At 35.5% G+C, this 17,931-nt stretch overlaps 2 protein-coding genes across 7 annotated transcripts in view; both read right to left on the reverse strand.

Moving 5' to 3' along the window:
• Positions 1–1,308: 1,308 nt before the first annotated feature.
• foxd5 (forkhead box D5) lies at positions 1,309–3,360 on the reverse strand. The gene has a single exon (XM_039758037.1). The coding sequence runs from the start codon at positions 2,628–2,630 to the stop codon at positions 1,614–1,616; it is 1,017 nt and encodes a 338-aa protein (XP_039613971.1). The 5' UTR covers positions 2,631–3,360; the 3' UTR covers positions 1,309–1,613.
• Positions 3,361–5,032: 1,672 nt separating this feature from the next.
• The window catches only part of cbwd (COBW domain containing), a 79,550-nt gene continuing 66,651 nt past the window's right edge, over positions 5,033–17,931 (reverse strand). For all 6 annotated transcript variants that reach the window (XM_039758837.1, XM_039758841.1, XM_039758835.1 and 3 more), the window contains 5 exons: positions 15,461–15,506; positions 10,593–10,661; positions 10,409–10,474; positions 7,868–7,997; positions 5,033–7,453 (listed from right to left, as the gene is read on the reverse strand). In XM_039758837.1, the coding sequence (XP_039614771.1) occupies positions 7,386–7,453; positions 7,868–7,997; positions 10,409–10,474; positions 10,593–10,661; positions 15,461–15,506 (379 nt within the window). In that variant the 3' untranslated portion in view covers positions 5,033–7,385. The remainder of the gene's footprint in view (positions 7,454–7,867; positions 7,998–10,408; positions 10,475–10,592; positions 10,662–15,460; positions 15,507–17,931) is intronic.

The following is a 17,931-nucleotide window of genomic DNA, read 5'->3' on the forward strand; positions in this document are numbered from 1 at the left end:
ATGTATTTATTAATATATTTTTTTATATATTAATATTATTTATTTGATAATATATGTGTATAATTAATTAATAAATAAAACAGCACACACATCAAATATGCACTTGCTCTTTCTCTCTCTCTCTCTCTCTCTCTCTCTCTATATATATATATATATATATATATATATATATATATATATATATATATATATCATACAGACACACAAAACTGAGTTGAAACATTGGGTAAAATTAAAATACAAAAACCTTGTCCGGCTAAAACTCATGTGAGATGTAACTGTACTAACTAAAAATCTTATTATGCCAGAATGGCTTGATGGATAGAGATTATTATTTGCCTCCCTCTAGAGTTTAAATTTTACAGAAGATGAAAAGAATATTGAACTGTTATAACAATCTTTTTTTGCCTAAAACTCCAGACACAAGTCTGAGGACAAGACAAGCATGAAGAAAAGGAAAAACAGCAAATAAGGCTTTAGTACCTTAGTTCGACGAACTAAAATAAGGCATATGCCCTTTTTCCGTGTTTTTGTTTATTTCACTCTATGTAAATATCGGCTGTGCCCGCGTGCATCTGCAAATGATAACGTTAAGGCTATTTCCGCGCTAAAAAGAAAAGAAGGTAAAGGGATACAGCGATTCCAAAGGCTACACTGTCGAAACATTTTCAAAAACTTACTTTCAGCGTGGATGACCTTAACTTTTTGTTTCTATGCATGGTTATGTTTCGAATTACTATAAATGAAACATAAGATGCAAAACAATAGTTTTTGTACTTTTCTGTTAAAAACAGGTTTCTCCATAAATCGGTGTAAAACATAAGTCTATCTACTTATCCATTGAATTAGCTTAATCTGTTTGAAGCTGACCTGAGCCTATCTGTGCAGCATCGCGTGTAAAGCAATAAAGAACACTGGACTGTGGAGCCACTCCATCGAAGAGCACACTGCTACACTCACTTGTGGAACATTTAAATTAATTCAGATTACGACTAGAATTAATAATGTCTATTGTAACCATGTCGTTCATAATAAATGCACATTTAGATTTTGCAGGGTCTGTAATTTGTTCAGTAAACCTCATCCTCGTTTTAAGTCTAAATCCCATCTGAACGATCAATTTTGACACGTGCCCCACACTCGTGAGTATCCCATTCCGAGCCATATTAATAAACGCCCGTGTCAATCTCATTACCAACTTAACCGTAACGACCTCAGAAGCAGAGTCATCAAAACCAGGAAACACATCCCAGGATAAAGTTTTTCCAAGTCATTTATTGGGCTTTCATAACCAAATAATGAAGACGTCAACAAAGCAATTGGCCATGAAATATATTCTGTCCAATTCGGAATGCAACATTCAGTTAATAAATATTTTAATATAAATATATGTACATTTATTAATAATTCATAATCTATACACGAAAACAGCAAGCAAGCACTCTGGTTTCAATCGATTAAGTCTCTTCTTTAAAAGAAATAAATTCCGAATAATCAGCAGAGGTGTTTTGACATTTTAGGTATTACCTTCCCATTTTATACGGTTTTGTTCGGTGAGTACACGTTCATTTTCAAATAAGTTTGCACGAGTCTCTTAGTCGTTCGCAGTCAGTTTAGCAATGGGGGTAAGGCAGTTGTAAATGATTTCTGGATTGGCCAGCGAGGGGGCTGAACGCAGTAGACGGTGCAGCGGATAAAACCGTAGGAAGCAAACAGCTTGGCGATCTCTGTAAAATGTGTGGATAATCCAAAGAAGCGTTTAAGTGGGCATTCTGCCCGGACGAGTTGTGCGAGCTGCCTATGATGCTCTCGATTGTGAAGGAGCATTTGGTCGGTGCGCCGGCCGGTTTCAGCCCAGGGGTGGGCATTATGTTAAGTCCTTTGTGGTCGGGGACCTTTCTGTTAAGCTCCTGATAACTCAAATGCTGAGCCAAATGAGGAAACATCACTTGATCTTGCACTGGCACATAACGTAGCACATTATGCTGAACCGTTGCTTGCGGCGCCTGTTGCCCACATGACCGGCCGAAAGAGCGGTAACAAGTTAAATTTGGGTAAAATGTCAGGCCTTCTTTGACGAACTCGGGCTGATGGCGCTTGAATCTTTTCCTCCGCCGTAAAAAGCTTCCATTGTCAAACATGTCTTCCGACGCAGGGTCAAGGGACCAGTAGTTACCTTTGCCCGGGTTCCCAGGTTCCCTCGGGATCTTCACAAAACAGTCATTCAGCGACAGATTGTGTCTGATCGAGTTTTGCCAGGCCGGAAACTTTTCCTTGTAGTAAGGAAATTTACTGCTTATGAAGTCACAAATGCCACTCAGGGTGAGTTTCTTTTGCGGGCTCTGTAAAATGGCCATAGTGATTAAAGCAATGTATGAATAGGGCGGCTTCACCAGGTTAACAGGTCTGCAGCCAGTCTTTGCTTCGGGTGTGAAACCACCCTCACTTTCCCCAGAAGAGTCGGCCTCGGATATTTCCAAAGATGTGCCTTCCTCGCCGGTGACTCTGAGAGCAGAGTAGGGATCTCCTCCAAGGGAACACTCATCATCACCCACGATATCGATTTCCTCTTCTTCTAAAGCAACGCATAGCTGTTGTTTGGGAACTATGCAGTTCTTTGAGAGAGTCATAGCGATGACAATATTGATAAAGACCGGTAAACCTCAAACTATCACACCTCGTGAGTGATTATATATCAAGTCCTTAAGCTCGGCAAAACGCATCAGTCAATCTGTTGTGTGACTGACACAGGCACATTATACCGATTGTCCACATACTCTGGTTTTTATGCAGGGGTGGGTCTTTAGTTCCTGCCTCCTGAGAAGATGTCCCGACCTATCAGATTATCCAATCGAAATGAATGGTCAATGAGTGCTATCAGTGGTGTCTACGAGCGGCGGACACCAAGGGGCAAAGGAACGTCAACTTTTCAAGTGCATAAAATCAGCAATTTTAAAACTCAACACAACAAAATAGTAAAGCTTAAAACCCAAAATATTTGCCCGTTTATAATAAAACATGCTTTAAAATTAGCCAATTTCTGAATTGCCACTGTTATGGGACAAACACGCCCCTTTCTGAATCTTTTTTATTCAATCATTAATTCGCTGGAAGTGCATCAGCTGTAAGGGGTTCAGTCGTCTACACTTAAAACTCACACACCGAGAAAACTGCGGGTCAGCACTCAACATGTGCGATGTATATAAAAGCACGCGGAGAAAAGCCCACGTTTGCATTCGGAGAATGCAGAATACATTGACCATGCCTGGACTATGATTTCAATCCTGGAATATTTCACAATTATGTAAACGTTGTTTGGTACTGTAGTTCAAGATTTTTTTCAGTATTAATTTTCACAGCATACAAGAGCGACAAGTCAGGAAATGTACACGTTACAAAAATCCTCACCTTTAAATAATTTACTATACATTATTCTTATACTTTTAACAGTTGCTTAAAAATGTAAAAAAATTAATGCAGATTTTGAAATTCATAATATTAAAAGGGAGGAATGTTATTAACGATACAGACCTTACCAATAAGGCCATTACGGTATTTACTGTTTTCTAACTATATTATTCTTAGGATATTCTGCATCACTTTACCAAAAACACATGCTACTTCGAAAAAAAAAAAAAGAGCACACATTTCCAGGGTGTATGTTGTGTGATCGACATATTTAGATTTTGTAAATCACGGTTTCATCATTCCACTCACTTGTTATCAAACCTGCTCAATCCACTTCAGGGACACGCGTGCTGAAGCCCAGCACGGTAGCACTAGGAGCAAGGCAAGAATAAACCCTGGGCCTGATGAAGCCATCTCTATATTTTTATGTTTTTTGTAATATCATCATCATTATCATTATCGTATATGATAAATGGTATGTAAAATTAAAATGTTCTCTTTGGACTAATTAGTAACTATTCTGCATTTGCTGTTAAACAGTGATTGCCAGCAAAGGTCTGGCAACCCGTTCAGGGTGTGTTCCTGCCATTAAGTGGGATGGGCTCTGGCTCAGCAGGACCGGGGATGGAACAAATTATTTATAAAAATCTATTAATGGTCGAATGGTCTTTAATTTGTTGCGTGAAAGAAGTTTTAAAAACACTGAATGGTAACGAAAGGTTAACACTTACATTTGTAAGATCCTTTTGTATATCCACTTAAGTTGAAACCGCTAAACCCCTTTAAACGTTATTGGTATGGATTCAGTACTTTTTAATTACAGTTTTTATTGAAATGCCAGTATTAGCTTTTGTATTATTTTTAAAGTTGGCGTAAAAATTAGGTTTCTGGGCAATTAATCAATTATAGAAAAATCTGAATTCATACGAACATTGTAACATTACCGTTCTAACAATAAAAGGAACTATTATACTAAAAGTATAATCCACTAGATCATCTCGACTGTTGAGCTTTTTCAGTGTTGTGCTTAATAAATATTCGTTAACTTCACAATGACCTGATGAACAGATCGATATCTGAGGTGGTTCACCCCCCCCAAAGTGAGAAACCGTAAAGGGTACTTCTGTTATTAGGCGGCACACAATTGTAAACGACTGTGAATATTGCCACCACGCCCAAGATTAAAACTGCAAGCTCCTGTGACTTTTGCATACCTCCTGCACTCCCAGCACCCCCAAAACAGCTCAGTTTAGTTTGTATACTGCAGGTCACTCGCAGGTGGTTTGACCATGAAAATGGCCGTGGGGACTTGCTTTAGAAAAAGGCGTGAAGAGCCATTAAGCAAAGCAATCAACAACTGAAAGAAATAGGAAATGACACCGCAGTACCACGCATAAAGGGCTTGTTGTTGGAATATGTCCATATTATTAAAGGTACTGAAAGAAACCAGCAAATGAAACCCTTAAAATAATACAGTTATGCATAACAGAGTGCAATATTAAGTACTTTTTTTCAGTACCTGCCAAACTAAATGCATATTGAAAAATGTCAATAACCGTCAAGAAACGGATATTAACACATACAGAAAACAGCACGGAAATTAACACAAATTAGAAACATTGAATGCCCATTGCCTAATATTAGGCTCATGATTTTCTTTAATTTTTAAAACATCACAAATGCGTAAAATGTCGTTTCCAAAAGACAATTATGTTTTAGTGGGAAGAAATCATGTACATCATTCACGTTTTAAGCTATTAAATATATGTACAATCTTTTCTGCTGATGCAGTGTCTATCTGTTCTGTTAAGAAGTTACAATTGCTTGTTCCGGAGTGTCGCTTCTGCAGTTTCAGGTGTACAGCTAATGATTCAGCGTGAATGGCAGACGTTTACTTTATCAAGCATAATGTATTTAATTCATATCAGATGCTTTGCCGTCTTTAGTTTTTTTTCCCCCAAGTGTAATAACTACATAGAATTGTGAACCGGCATAGGGTTCAGTGCATTGGGTTAGTGCTTGTACGGACTCCCGAACTAAACCGTCCCTCCAATTTATTTGTTACACTATACTAATACAATAGAGGCAGGTAAAACAGAGATTAAGACAGCACTGAGATACCAATAAATGATTTATGATTTACCTACTTTTAGTCTAGTATGCTGGAATTGATTTACTGTGAGGCTCGTCTGTTAAAATGAAGTGAGTTTTTTTAAGATAATGATAATCATGTTAAACACCATCCTGTTTCCATTTTAATGCTGAAGTTGCAGTTTTCTAAAACAATGCTTTCAATTGCATATCGGACCCCCATCGCAGGCCAATTACCTCGACACGTCCCAAGCGTTAGGACTTCCTGAAATGTTTGAATGAGAAAGGCACCCAGAGGAGAATCCATCGAATTCAGCCAGTGCAAACAACGCACAAGTAATCTTCCCAATTTAATGGCCCTTTCCATTGTGAGAAAATAAACCGTGCGTTTGTGAAATCTTGCACTTACTAAACAGGTGTTAGTTAACATATCCAGGATGGGTTGCTTAAACAACGGCATGCTACCAAATGATTTGATTGTCAAAGTAATGGGGCTTTTGTCCTTTACTATCTCGGATTTGTAATATAATCTAACATATTAACCATGGAAAGGGAATGATATAAAGCAAAATAGTATTTTTACCTAAAACAATAATGTGATGATTATAAAGCGTCAACGAATACCATGTATAATCTTTAAAATGTCGGTTATTAAAATGAGTATACATCGCAACGTTAAATTTAAGACATTCAGTTTTAAGATAATGAAGGTTTGCTACTCTTCGAATTTGTAGTACAGTCACCCACGGCGTTGAACTGCACCTACAAACACTGCGCATATTTAATTCGTTTATTTTTAAAGGCGAAGAAGTAGCAGAGAATCGTAGTTTAAATGAACAGCATCCAATGTAAGCCAGTACGCAAACGCGGGATTCATTCCGGCGTTGAAGAAACACGCAAAAACATCTTCGTATCGGGTCGAACATGCACATTTTGAAAGCATACGCTTGTGTTCTATGAAAACGCACTCCACGCAGACAGTAATAGGAAAGCAGTCTGGCGCCGTGAGGTAGCGGCCTTTAACAACTGCAACGTTAGATAAAAAAAAATAAAATTAAACTGTCCATCACTTCTTAAGACATCATGTTTCAAAAGCATTTATGCTGGTTTCACATGATGCTCCGTATGGAAAAATGGAAACCGGCCATACTGACAGATAGATACTTAGAAGCGAGTTGCGTCCTGTCTAGACCTGGTTCCTGCCTTGCGCCAGTTGTATTGGAAAAGACTCATGGGATCCCGTAATGAAAAAATGGAAACCAGATAGACAGGTGGAAATTCAGACTTTAAAAAACGTTGTTAGTTTTATACTGTTGTATCTGTAAAGTAAATGTGTGTGTGAGTGTATAGTGGCAAAAATAAATTAATAGTGTTATATGGATTATTTCATTTAACCGCCTTAGCAGTAGCTTATTTTTAATTGCTGCCTTGTTAGTTTGGCAGTGACTATGCTAATCATCCTTTCATACTTCTGTGTTTCTGTATCTGAATACATTTACAATCCATTCTGAACTTAAGAATACACTTGGCTTAACAATATACTTTAATAAGCTTAGAAAAATAACCAGATGATACAATACTTAATTTATCCCCAAGTCATTACCAGTAAGCCGTTTCTATGCTCAAGATGATTTATTTATTAAAATTGTGTTTGTTCTCACCTGAATTCTTAACTAAATTAAGTTGATGTCAATACATGTTCAGTGCCAAGACTGAAAAAAAGTATTCAAATAAATTCATGTGCTCTATACAATATTTGGAAAATAACTTACATTTTGCGTCTTTCCTAGCAACAAACATTTCATCAAATGTTTTTAAACTAGTATTCTTTTGTACATAAATATTTAGCAGTCGTTGTAGCAATTGAAAAGAGTTGGCTTAATTTATCACATTCTTTCAGTAATAACTGTTGCAGTAAACAGATCTTCCAGTATTTTTTTATCCAGATTTTTACCTGTAAAATATGATGAAAAATGAAAAATCAGTTATGTCAACAATTAGCATATTTTTAAAAAGTTACAGAAATATTTAATATAATAAATATCATACATTCTCAGCCCTTTAAATATGATTTATGGCTGCAGGGGGCCAGAGCTTATAATCCTGGCACCATCAGGTGCAAGGCAGAAAACAACCATACTATAGAAGGGACAGAAATTCACTATAGGGCTCAATAACACACATACCCACACTCAAACTCATGTTCAAACTGGATCCGTTTGGAATTGCTATTGGAATTAATCTAACAGCCCTATTTTTAGGAGTATGGAAGAGAAAAGCCCAATATGGAAATAAGTAAATCTATCGTGTCAATGAAGCTAATTGATTAATTTGATGTAATTATTATCCAAGCATCAAGTCATCTTACCGATGAATATCAATCTGTTGATTCTTTGTTCTCCTAGCTTCCATGTTTCTGGTGTTTCCTCCAAGTCATACAGCTCATGAACACCCTGGATCATTATCTTGTGAGATTTACCATTCACCGATACAATTCCCTGTTTTAAAACATGTGATTAATGCAATTGCAAACATTTAGAAAGTCTGACAGAAGAAAGAATGTTTTGGGTAACTGAGCGACTGTAAATTACTGATGTTACAAACAGTTCAATACCAAACATATGTTACATTTGAAACCTTTTGTGTATTAATGATCTTATCTCAATAAACATGTGTGTTCTTTTTTAATGTCTATATTTTAATACATAATAACATATGTAAACTTTATCAAAGAAAGTTAACAACGTCCAAAATTTACTTAGAAGTGAGGATGCAGCCATCATAATTATATAGTTTTTATAGTAAAAGATTGATAATATTCATCCACATTAGATATGTCTAAATGTATGGTGGTAATTGCTGATAGTGTATAAAAAACATTTTGGTAATGCTAAGTGTGTGTCTATAATGGTTTTCTTATCTGATGTTACATCATCAGATTTTTTTCTGCTTATTTTTTTCAGTGTCAAACCTTTCACAGCAACATACAACCTTTTTTGTGCAATATGGGGAACATAACATTCTATGTTGAATCTGTTATGTAGTAATTAACATTTAACCAAAATTGTTTTTAAAGTTATTAACATGGCAGTGTCATGTTCATTGGTGTTACATGACTCTTAAATCTTATCTACTAAAATGTATACTTTTTTTTTTGTAAGTGGCAAAGTAAAAAGACTTATTAATACAGAAAATCAGTATCAGATATTTATCACAGAGTCAGTCAGTTTAACCCGCTTAGGCCTGAACATGGTTGAAGGTGGTGCTGGAGCCTATCCCAGCCAGCATATGGCACAAGGTAGGAACAAACCCTGTACAAGACACCAGTCCACGGCAGAGTAAACACACACACACTAGGGCCAATTTAGTATCACCAATTCATCTAACTTACATGTCTTTGGACCGTGGGAGGAAACCCATGCAGATATAGGGAGAAAATACAAACTCCATGCAGGCAGGGACCTGGTCTCCATACTGCAAGGCAGAAGCGCTACCACTGTAACAGAGTATCTGCATGTATAACTACTACCATGGATTAAACAATTATTTTTCGCAACCATTTCCTCATTTTTCAACTTATACATTGTTAGTTACAAGATTATGTTGCAGGTCCAGAAAATAATTAATTAAAGCTGCAATATGTGGGTGGTTGTTTTTGTTTAAGTTTTCTACTCTTACTGAACACTTTTTTTGTTTCTAAGATGCCTAATTGAATATAACAAAATATGCACACCCTTCCAAAGTTAGTTTGCAACTGTATTTATATTTATATAACCATTCACATCCTAAATCACACAGAAATAGACCTTTTCCTTCAACCGACAGTGGCAGAAGCAATTTTGATTAAGTCTAAATGAAACTGTAGGGATTCTGTGGGTTTTCCTTGAAGGTGCTTTGTTTTCATATTGTACTGATAATTTTACACAAAGCAATAACAAAAGATCTCCTGGATCTCATTTTAAAAAGGTACAGATGAGGAACAAGATATAAAAAGAGTTTCAGAGACATCACCTTTGTCATAGACACTGAAGTGTCAATCATTAAATAGTAAAAACATTAAGGCATCTCTAGGACTCCCTAAAAATGATGAATGGCTGTGGAGAAAGTTAATCAGAGAAGCTACCAATAACCCATTATCAATTCTTAAAAGGAAGCAGCAGGAATTTATAACAGTAACTGACCAGTCCTTGGACATTATAACAGTTTTTTTGCTTTCTTCAAGACTGAACTGTGGAGTGGGGGTGGCAAATAGATGATATTATAACAACAGTAAAAAATATATTCAAGCTTGTGTAAATTTTAGGAGAAGACATGGTTATTCTCTTAAAACCATATTAGAAAATGTATTATGAAATTATGTGCCCATGGTAGAACTTTTTAGTTTTAATTTAAACATATATGCTTGGTGCAATGCCAATATACTGTAGCTCATAAAGTAATTTAAATGAGAACTGTTTAAACTGGTTTACTGCTGTAATTGGAGCAGAATGTTTTATCACAAGTTACTAGTTACAGAGAGTGCACACATACACAACCAAAATTGTTTTTTTTTCTAAAAATAAGCATATTACTCATCTTATAGATATTGCTGATTAGTGTGTAAGAGTGTGACAAGTTTTGTAAAGTATAGCAAATAAAACACTGGGCTTGACCAGAAAATGCTGAGATCCAAACAGTTTTGAGGTTTCTCAACTTTGTAAATTATTTATTAGGGGTATTTACAAGATATCATGTAATATACTTTAATATAGTAATCAATGTACGTTTAATATTTATTATATTAATATACTAAGTATTCTAGTCATTAAATGAACATTCAGTCTTATTCAATTGGCATGTACAGTAATTGAGAGTAAAGCCATAACTGAATAGAAACTGCATAATAAAATCACAGCCAATATAAAAATACCTTCAGTCTTATGATGTTCATGGGAGCACCTGTTTTGTCTTCAATGTTCTTCTCCCACAAAAGATTCTTAAGAGAAAAATAATTGGTTACCTATGTTCTATCAGTTTTGGTTCAGGCTTTATTGTATATCATTTCTCTACAAAAGTCTCATAAGCATAAAGGAAAAGATTATAAACTCCCTTACCTGAATGTAAGCATTTAGGTTTTCTTCAGAAACATTTCCTTGTACATCAAAGGTAACAGTGGTAATTGCCTGTATGTACATATATAAAGAGAGAAAAGATTTTTTTAAGAAATTAATCAGCTCAGCATTGAGGGAAGATACCCGTATAGCATATGGGATCCTTCCAAAAAAAAAAAAAGCTGACCTAGCTACTGCTTTTTCCACATACACACCACATTCAATCTCCGTCTTACCTATTCCTTTATTTTGCTTCTGTTCTTTCCATTCAGAGTTGATTAGGCCCTAGATGTAAGTAAACCATTTAAGGGTCGCACTAAACGTCTAATGACTGACCATTGTTATAGGATCATTACTGTCACATGTACATAGTACAGTGAAATTCACACTTGCATGTGCTCATCAACATGCAACACATTTCATATGAACATAACTGTCTTACCTCAAACATTCTCCTTCCCTTATCTGAATAACCCTAGAACACATTTGGCATACAGTAACATGTAACATACATTTCAGGTGAATTAAGAGGAGCAGAAGGGATATTAATATTGAGTGCTCCATCCTGTTGGTTTATAGCTATCTTTACACTAGTGATTCACATTTAAATTTTTTATTGGTGGTCTTTCAGCATGCTTATGCGTTTATCCCTTCACAAACAGCTGGTTCCCACTGTCATTGTTGTTGAGTCACAAATCTAGAGTCCTGGGTCCAAATCCCAGGCCAAACCATGTAGTTTGTATATTTTCCCTATGTCTGTATGGATTTCGCCTGGTTACTCCATATGCCTTCCATATTACAAAGATATGCAGGTTACACTGATAAGAAACATTGATCCAGAGTGAGGTAGTGTGGGGGTACATTCATCCAAGTGTTGGTTCCTGCCATGTGACTGATGCTACACCCCACAACCTTCTATTGGAATAACCATTTAAATTAATTTAATAATCCATTAAATTAATTGAAAAAAAAAAAAACCAACAAACTGTGTATACACTGGTCAGCCACAACATTAAAACCACTGACAGGTAATGCTAATATCACTGATTATCTTGTTACAGTGGCACCTGGTAAGGGGTGGGATATATTAAGCAGGTGTTATGTTGGAAGCAGGAAAAATGGGCAAGTGTAAGGATCTGAGCAACTTTAAAAGCGGTCAAATTGCGATGGCTAAATGATTGAGTCAGAGTATCTCCAAAACAACAGGTCTTGTGAGGTGTTCCCAATATGTAATGGTTAGTACCTACCAAAATGGACCCAAGAAGGACAACCGGTGAACTGGTGACAGGGTCAAGGGCACTCAAGTGTTGCTGGTGTGTGTGAGGCTTGCACAACTGGTCTGATCTTACAGAAGAACTACTGTAGCACAAATTGTGGAAAAGCTTAATGCTGGTTATGAAAGAAAGGTGTTGGAACACACAGTGCATTGCAGTTTACTCCATATGGGGATGTGTAACTACAGATAGCTCAGAGTGCACATATGGACCCCTGTCCACTGCTGAAAGCACCTACACTGGGCATGTGAGCATCAAAACTAGACCATGGAGCAATGGAAGTGTGTGGCCTGGTCTGATGAATCAAGTATTGTTTTAGATCATCTGGATAGCCGGGTGCATGTGTGTCATTTACCTGGGGAAGAGATGGCAGCTGGATACACTGTGGGAAGAAGGCAAATACGATGCTCTGGGCAATGTTTTTCTTGGAAACCTTGGGTCCTAGCATTCATGTTACTTTGACATGTACCACCTATCTAACGATTTCTGCAGGCCACCTACTCCCCTTCATGGCAACAGTATTCACTGATGGCAGTGATCTCTTAAGCAGCATAATGTACCCTTCCACACTGCAAAAATTGTTCAGGAAATGGTTTGAGGAACATGGGAAAGAGTTTGAGGTGTTGATGTGGCAAATTCCCCAGGTCTCAGTCTGATTGAGCATCTGTGGGATGTGCTAAAAAAACAAGTGTGGTCCATGGTGGCCCCATTCCACAATTTATAGAACTTAAAAGGATCTGCTGCTAACATCATGGTGCCAGAAAGTACAGGACACTTTCATAGGTCTTGTGGAATACATGCCTCGATGGGTCAGAATTGTTTTGGTGGTACAAGTGAGACCTACACAACATAAAGCAGCTAGTTTTAGCATTGTGGCTAATCATTGTATTTATTTTGTATATGCATACCATTTTAAGATTTGAAGATTTTGAAGTTTCTGCACCTGCAAACTAGTCAACACATACTTTTCATTGTATTCCAAGATATAACAACAGTAAGTTTGTCTGAACTAGATCTGTATTTCACATACTATTGATGTTTTTAGATACATGATTCATTTTCTCCCTTTGTGGATTTCTAGCTACAAAAATGTAAACCGTTTTGCTTCCAATATTTTACTGTACTGATACATTTTACAGTATGTTAATGTTGTTTTTCAAGAATTACAATAAATAAAGTAACACATATAAAAAAACACACCGCACTGCTAAATGACAACAGTTATTTAAAATCTATACAAAGTATTTTACTAGTTTTAATTTGATGGCTAGGAAATAACAGCAGAAAACGTAAAAATAAAAAATATTAAATGCATCATTGTAACAAGCAGATGATATGTACAACTTATAACATTCACATTTGCTGAGGTAAGTGACATCACAGCAGTTACTACTGTATAGCATTAATGTATGCAGTGCTTGGCTCCCAATGAGGACAAAAGGCCCAGTTACACACAGAAAATGGTAAAACATTAAGCTTCACATCAGTGTTATTTGTCTTTCTCTCCTAGTGACATTTTACTCAGTATTTAAGAGCTCTTTTCAGATACTTAGGTATTGTGTGCACAAGTGTTACAGTTAAACACTTCCTTTTCATTTAGTATAACAACAGAAACTAGAAAAGTCATTAACATGAAAAGAACAACTATACTACAATCCCTTGCGGGGGTCTGTCGATTATTAAAAGCACCTAAAAAAAGCAAATGACAATACAAACATTTAACTCCCTCCCATAAGCATTTTAAAAGGTAGCACAGTGGCAGACATCCTTTGGCTTTACCTATCACATAGAAGAGAACAACAACATGAAAAAAATTCTCCCAAGAAAAAATACATATTTTACAAAAAACTGAGGCAATTGCCTAAATAAATGAATTAAAATAATCAACAGGTCAAAATATTGACAACCTAACATTTAACTATACCATAGTATGAAAAACAATACAAAAGCTGCAATGATGATTAAAGCTGCAAATCACTATCGTGATGAAATGGAAACAGCTAGTTTCTCGGAAAGGGAATCTATTTCTTTCAGTTTTTCTTTCCTGTGGTATCCTTAAAAGATGTTTTCTTGATGTGCCTTTCTATAATATCTGTATATTTCAACCCATATAGATATTGACATTCCATGATTATACTGAAGATACCAGTCATGTCAATATGGAAGAGCTCACTAACACCATTAACATAATGAAAATTTAGGTAGAAGAATTTTTTCTACAGCTTATGAGAAAAAAAGAACTAGCTCTACCTGCTTAGCCTTAAATTATAGACAAAAGTATGTTCATCTTTAATGCACTCACTCTAAACAATTATTTCACTCTGACCATCTGCTAAAGGTCTTTTCATCTAAACATTCAGTTCTATACAGAACCTCAACCCTTTTTTCATACTTTCAAAACATTCAGTTATTTTTATTCTTTATTATTTTATTGAAAAGTTAGGGCTAGAGTCACTTTTATATGATTGTCTGTATCATATACATTATAGTTTACTGTACTTTTAACTCACAATGTTAATTTCTTTGCATGGTCCTCAGTGATTGTGCTTCCTGAACAATATTTCGTAAAATAAAAAAAACATCCTCAAACTAATATTTTCTTGTTTCTCAAGCTGAAACCCAAACAGACTTTTTATATGACATATGTAAAGTAATCAAATTCCAAATTTTAAAATTTAGATTGACAGAGACCTGGCTCTGTACATACAGTATTAAATTTTTAGAGGGTAGAACAATAGAAAATAAATAATTTTTAAACTGCTATTGTCAAACAGATTTCATGCTCTTGAGTAATAAGATTAATCATATCACATACTGTATGTAGAATGAAATAAAAGAAAATCGTAAAATATTAATAATAATATTACAACATTGCAGCAAATGTATTGCTTGAAGACAAAACCATCTATTTCTCCATTTTAATATGTGTTTAATTATATTGCTTTTTTAAAGCTGATGATGAAATGCAAATGTAAAAACCAAATGCAAAGGAAATGCTTTGATTTTTTGAATAACAAGAATTCAAGTAATATACATATATTATTTCCTGTAATGATATGCTACTAACTAAAAAAGGCATATTGTTTTCTCAATTCTTATCTCATTTCAATATGTAAAAAAGAGAAAAAACACTAAAATAATTTTGCTCTAAAACAACTTATTTCTAGTGTTTTCAAGAAACTGTGACTTTGTACTGTCATTTCAATTTAACTAATACTCTGACAGAACACAGTTGTAATATATTTTACCAGCCTGGTAGAAATCAAAATTATCCTAGAAAAAGCCTCTTTAGGTTTACTTGTGTACTTGTAATTTCCACATGCAAAGACATAGACTCCTACACAGCAAACAAAGGCAGCTGAGTATACAAAGCAAGAGTGTGATTGATCTTCAATACTGGCCCCTACTCTACTGCCCCTGCCAAATCATCTACAGAGCAAAGTAAAGTATCTATTGAGTAATTTTGGAACTCTATAGGATAAGCAGAGGTTATTACTCCAGGATTATATCTGTTACTGAATTCTCCATATTTGTGTCTTGTACAAAATTATTAAAGAACAATTGGGTATGCAAAGTATTACTAATATAAATATTTACCTTGTCTAGATGTGTTTCTCCAGAACTATTAAAATGTTCAAAAAGCCTGTAAAATATATAATACAATAATGGAAGCATTCTATTTCAGCTTTGCAATTCTTAGCAAACATAGTAAATCTTTAAGGAACTTAAAATAAAACTAATAATCCACAAAGATACACAAAAGTAAACAAAATTTTACCAAAGTTTAAAAATGTACACATTACAGAAGAAAAACAATACATCATAGAAGAAATCAAATAATGCTGTCTATTGACTGTCTAATGTGAAAAACAGCATTTATGTTTATTTACAATGTTCAGCTTTTAATTAACATGTTTCAAACACATTTCAAAAATTGCTTTCATCTCTCAACTTTAAGCTCTAAAATGTTAGTTAACATCTAAGAAGTGCAGATTGTCCCTTAGAATTTAATGAAGTATTTAAGATAAATAGCTAAACATAAATTTTCACTTTATGAATGCAAAGTGGAAATATTATACTACTACTACAACTACTATACTACAAAAACACTAATTATACTTAATTCACATCCTAGCATGCTATACATAAAAATGCTATTACCTCGTTCCTCACATGGGGGGAAAAAAGAAAATCACACTTTTTTGACCAATATTCAGAGACTAATTACTAAATAATTCATGAACTTGGTTTGTTTACCTGTTGTGTCTTTTTGGCCACATGATATAAATAGGTAAAATATAACCTATGCATCAAACACCAAATGAAAGAAAAAGAACCTCCGAAACATATACTTATAATAACAGGATTTAATGTAGAACACTTTTTATAATATGTTTACCCCTATTGCAAACAGTTTTGCCCATGTATTGGCTTATCTACTGCCTTAGAAAGTTTAACTTCTATAGCTTAATCCATAGAAAAAACTAATAAAAGATGCGGAGCCCCACAATTATGTGTAAGTCAGCTCCTGTATTCTGACATGCTGAGAGATGACATGCAGGCAAACATTGTTCAACAGATTATAGCATTTACAACTAGGTATAGAGTCAGATGCAGGGGGTAACTTCAAACAGATGGTTCTGGAAGAACTGCAAAGGGGGTAAATTAGCAACAGTAGGTTTCAAAGAATAGAGGGAAAGTATCCCCATGGACAAGGTTTTAATGACCTAACATTTTTACCTCATCTACTGCCCACCCACACTGCCCTGCCCCCGCCTCTTTACAAAAATAGTAAATTTAATCCTACTCAGCTGGAAGCCTTTTCAAAATATCATTTCCTTTTTTCTTTCACATATGAATTGCATATCTAAAATATCCCCAAAAACACACACATACTGTACATGTTATGTATATTATATATATAAAATATATATATTCACCCATCAGCTTAAACATTAAAAATAGTCACAGTTGAAGTGACTAACATTGATTATCTTGTTACAATGGCACCTGTCAAGAATTGGGATGTATTAGACAGTAAGCAACAGTCAGGTCTTGAAGTTGATGTGTTGGGAGCAGGAAAAATGGGCAAGTGTAAGGATATGAATGACTTTGAAAAGGGCCAAATTGAGCTGGCTATATGACTGGTTCAAAACATCTCAAAAATTGCAGTTCTTGTGGGGTGTTCCTGGTATGCAGACGTTAGTACCTACTAAAATTGGTCAAAGGAAAGACAACTGGCGAACCAGAGACAGAGTCTTGGGTGCCCAAGGCTCATTGATGAGAGTGAGGAGCAAAGGCTAGCTCAATTGCTACAATCCCACAGAAGAGCTACTGTAGCACAAAAATTTCTGAAAAACTGAATGTTGGGCATGAGAGAAAGGAGTCAGAACACAAATTGCAGATGGCTGTGCAACCATAGACCGATCCAGTGTGTAAGTGGTGACCTGTGTCCACCACCGAAGGCAACTACAACGGGAACATGAGCATTAGATCTAGACCATGGAGCAATGGAAGAAGGTGACCTTGTGAATCGTGAGGACAGCTAGGTTTGTGTGTGTTGTTTACATGGGGAAGAGATGACAGCAGGATGCACTGTGGGAAGAAGGCAAGCCAGTGGAGTCAGTTCTGCTGGAAAACCTTGGGTCTCGGCATTCATGCAGACGTTACTTTGACATGTGAATAATAAATAAAAAACCTATCATTTCAAGCAGTAATAGCCATTAGTAATGTTTTGGTTACATTTTTAAATCAGTTTAATGGTATCAATAAAAAGGTATCAGTTTATATCAAAAACATAAAAATTTCTGGGTGACTCCAGACTTTTCAATGTTAGAGTGTGTGTGTGTGCATTTTATATTATATATATTATATATTTATATAATGTAACATATAAAGCGGAGTGTGTGTCAGGTATGAAAATCTATAAAGTTGGCCTATCTCCAAATTTTGCACAGATTCCCCTTGCTGAACTTTATTTACTGACTGCACCTATGCTTTATGAGGGCTTGTTTGTAACTTGACAGAGGAATGCATAGTTAGTCCCTACAGTGGGTCTACTCGGTGAA

The sequence above is a fragment of the Polypterus senegalus genome, chromosome 7, assembly GCF_016835505.1.
Source record: "Polypterus senegalus isolate Bchr_013 chromosome 7, ASM1683550v1, whole genome shotgun sequence".
NCBI classification, from domain to species: domain Eukaryota; kingdom Metazoa; phylum Chordata; class Cladistia; order Polypteriformes; family Polypteridae; genus Polypterus; species Polypterus senegalus.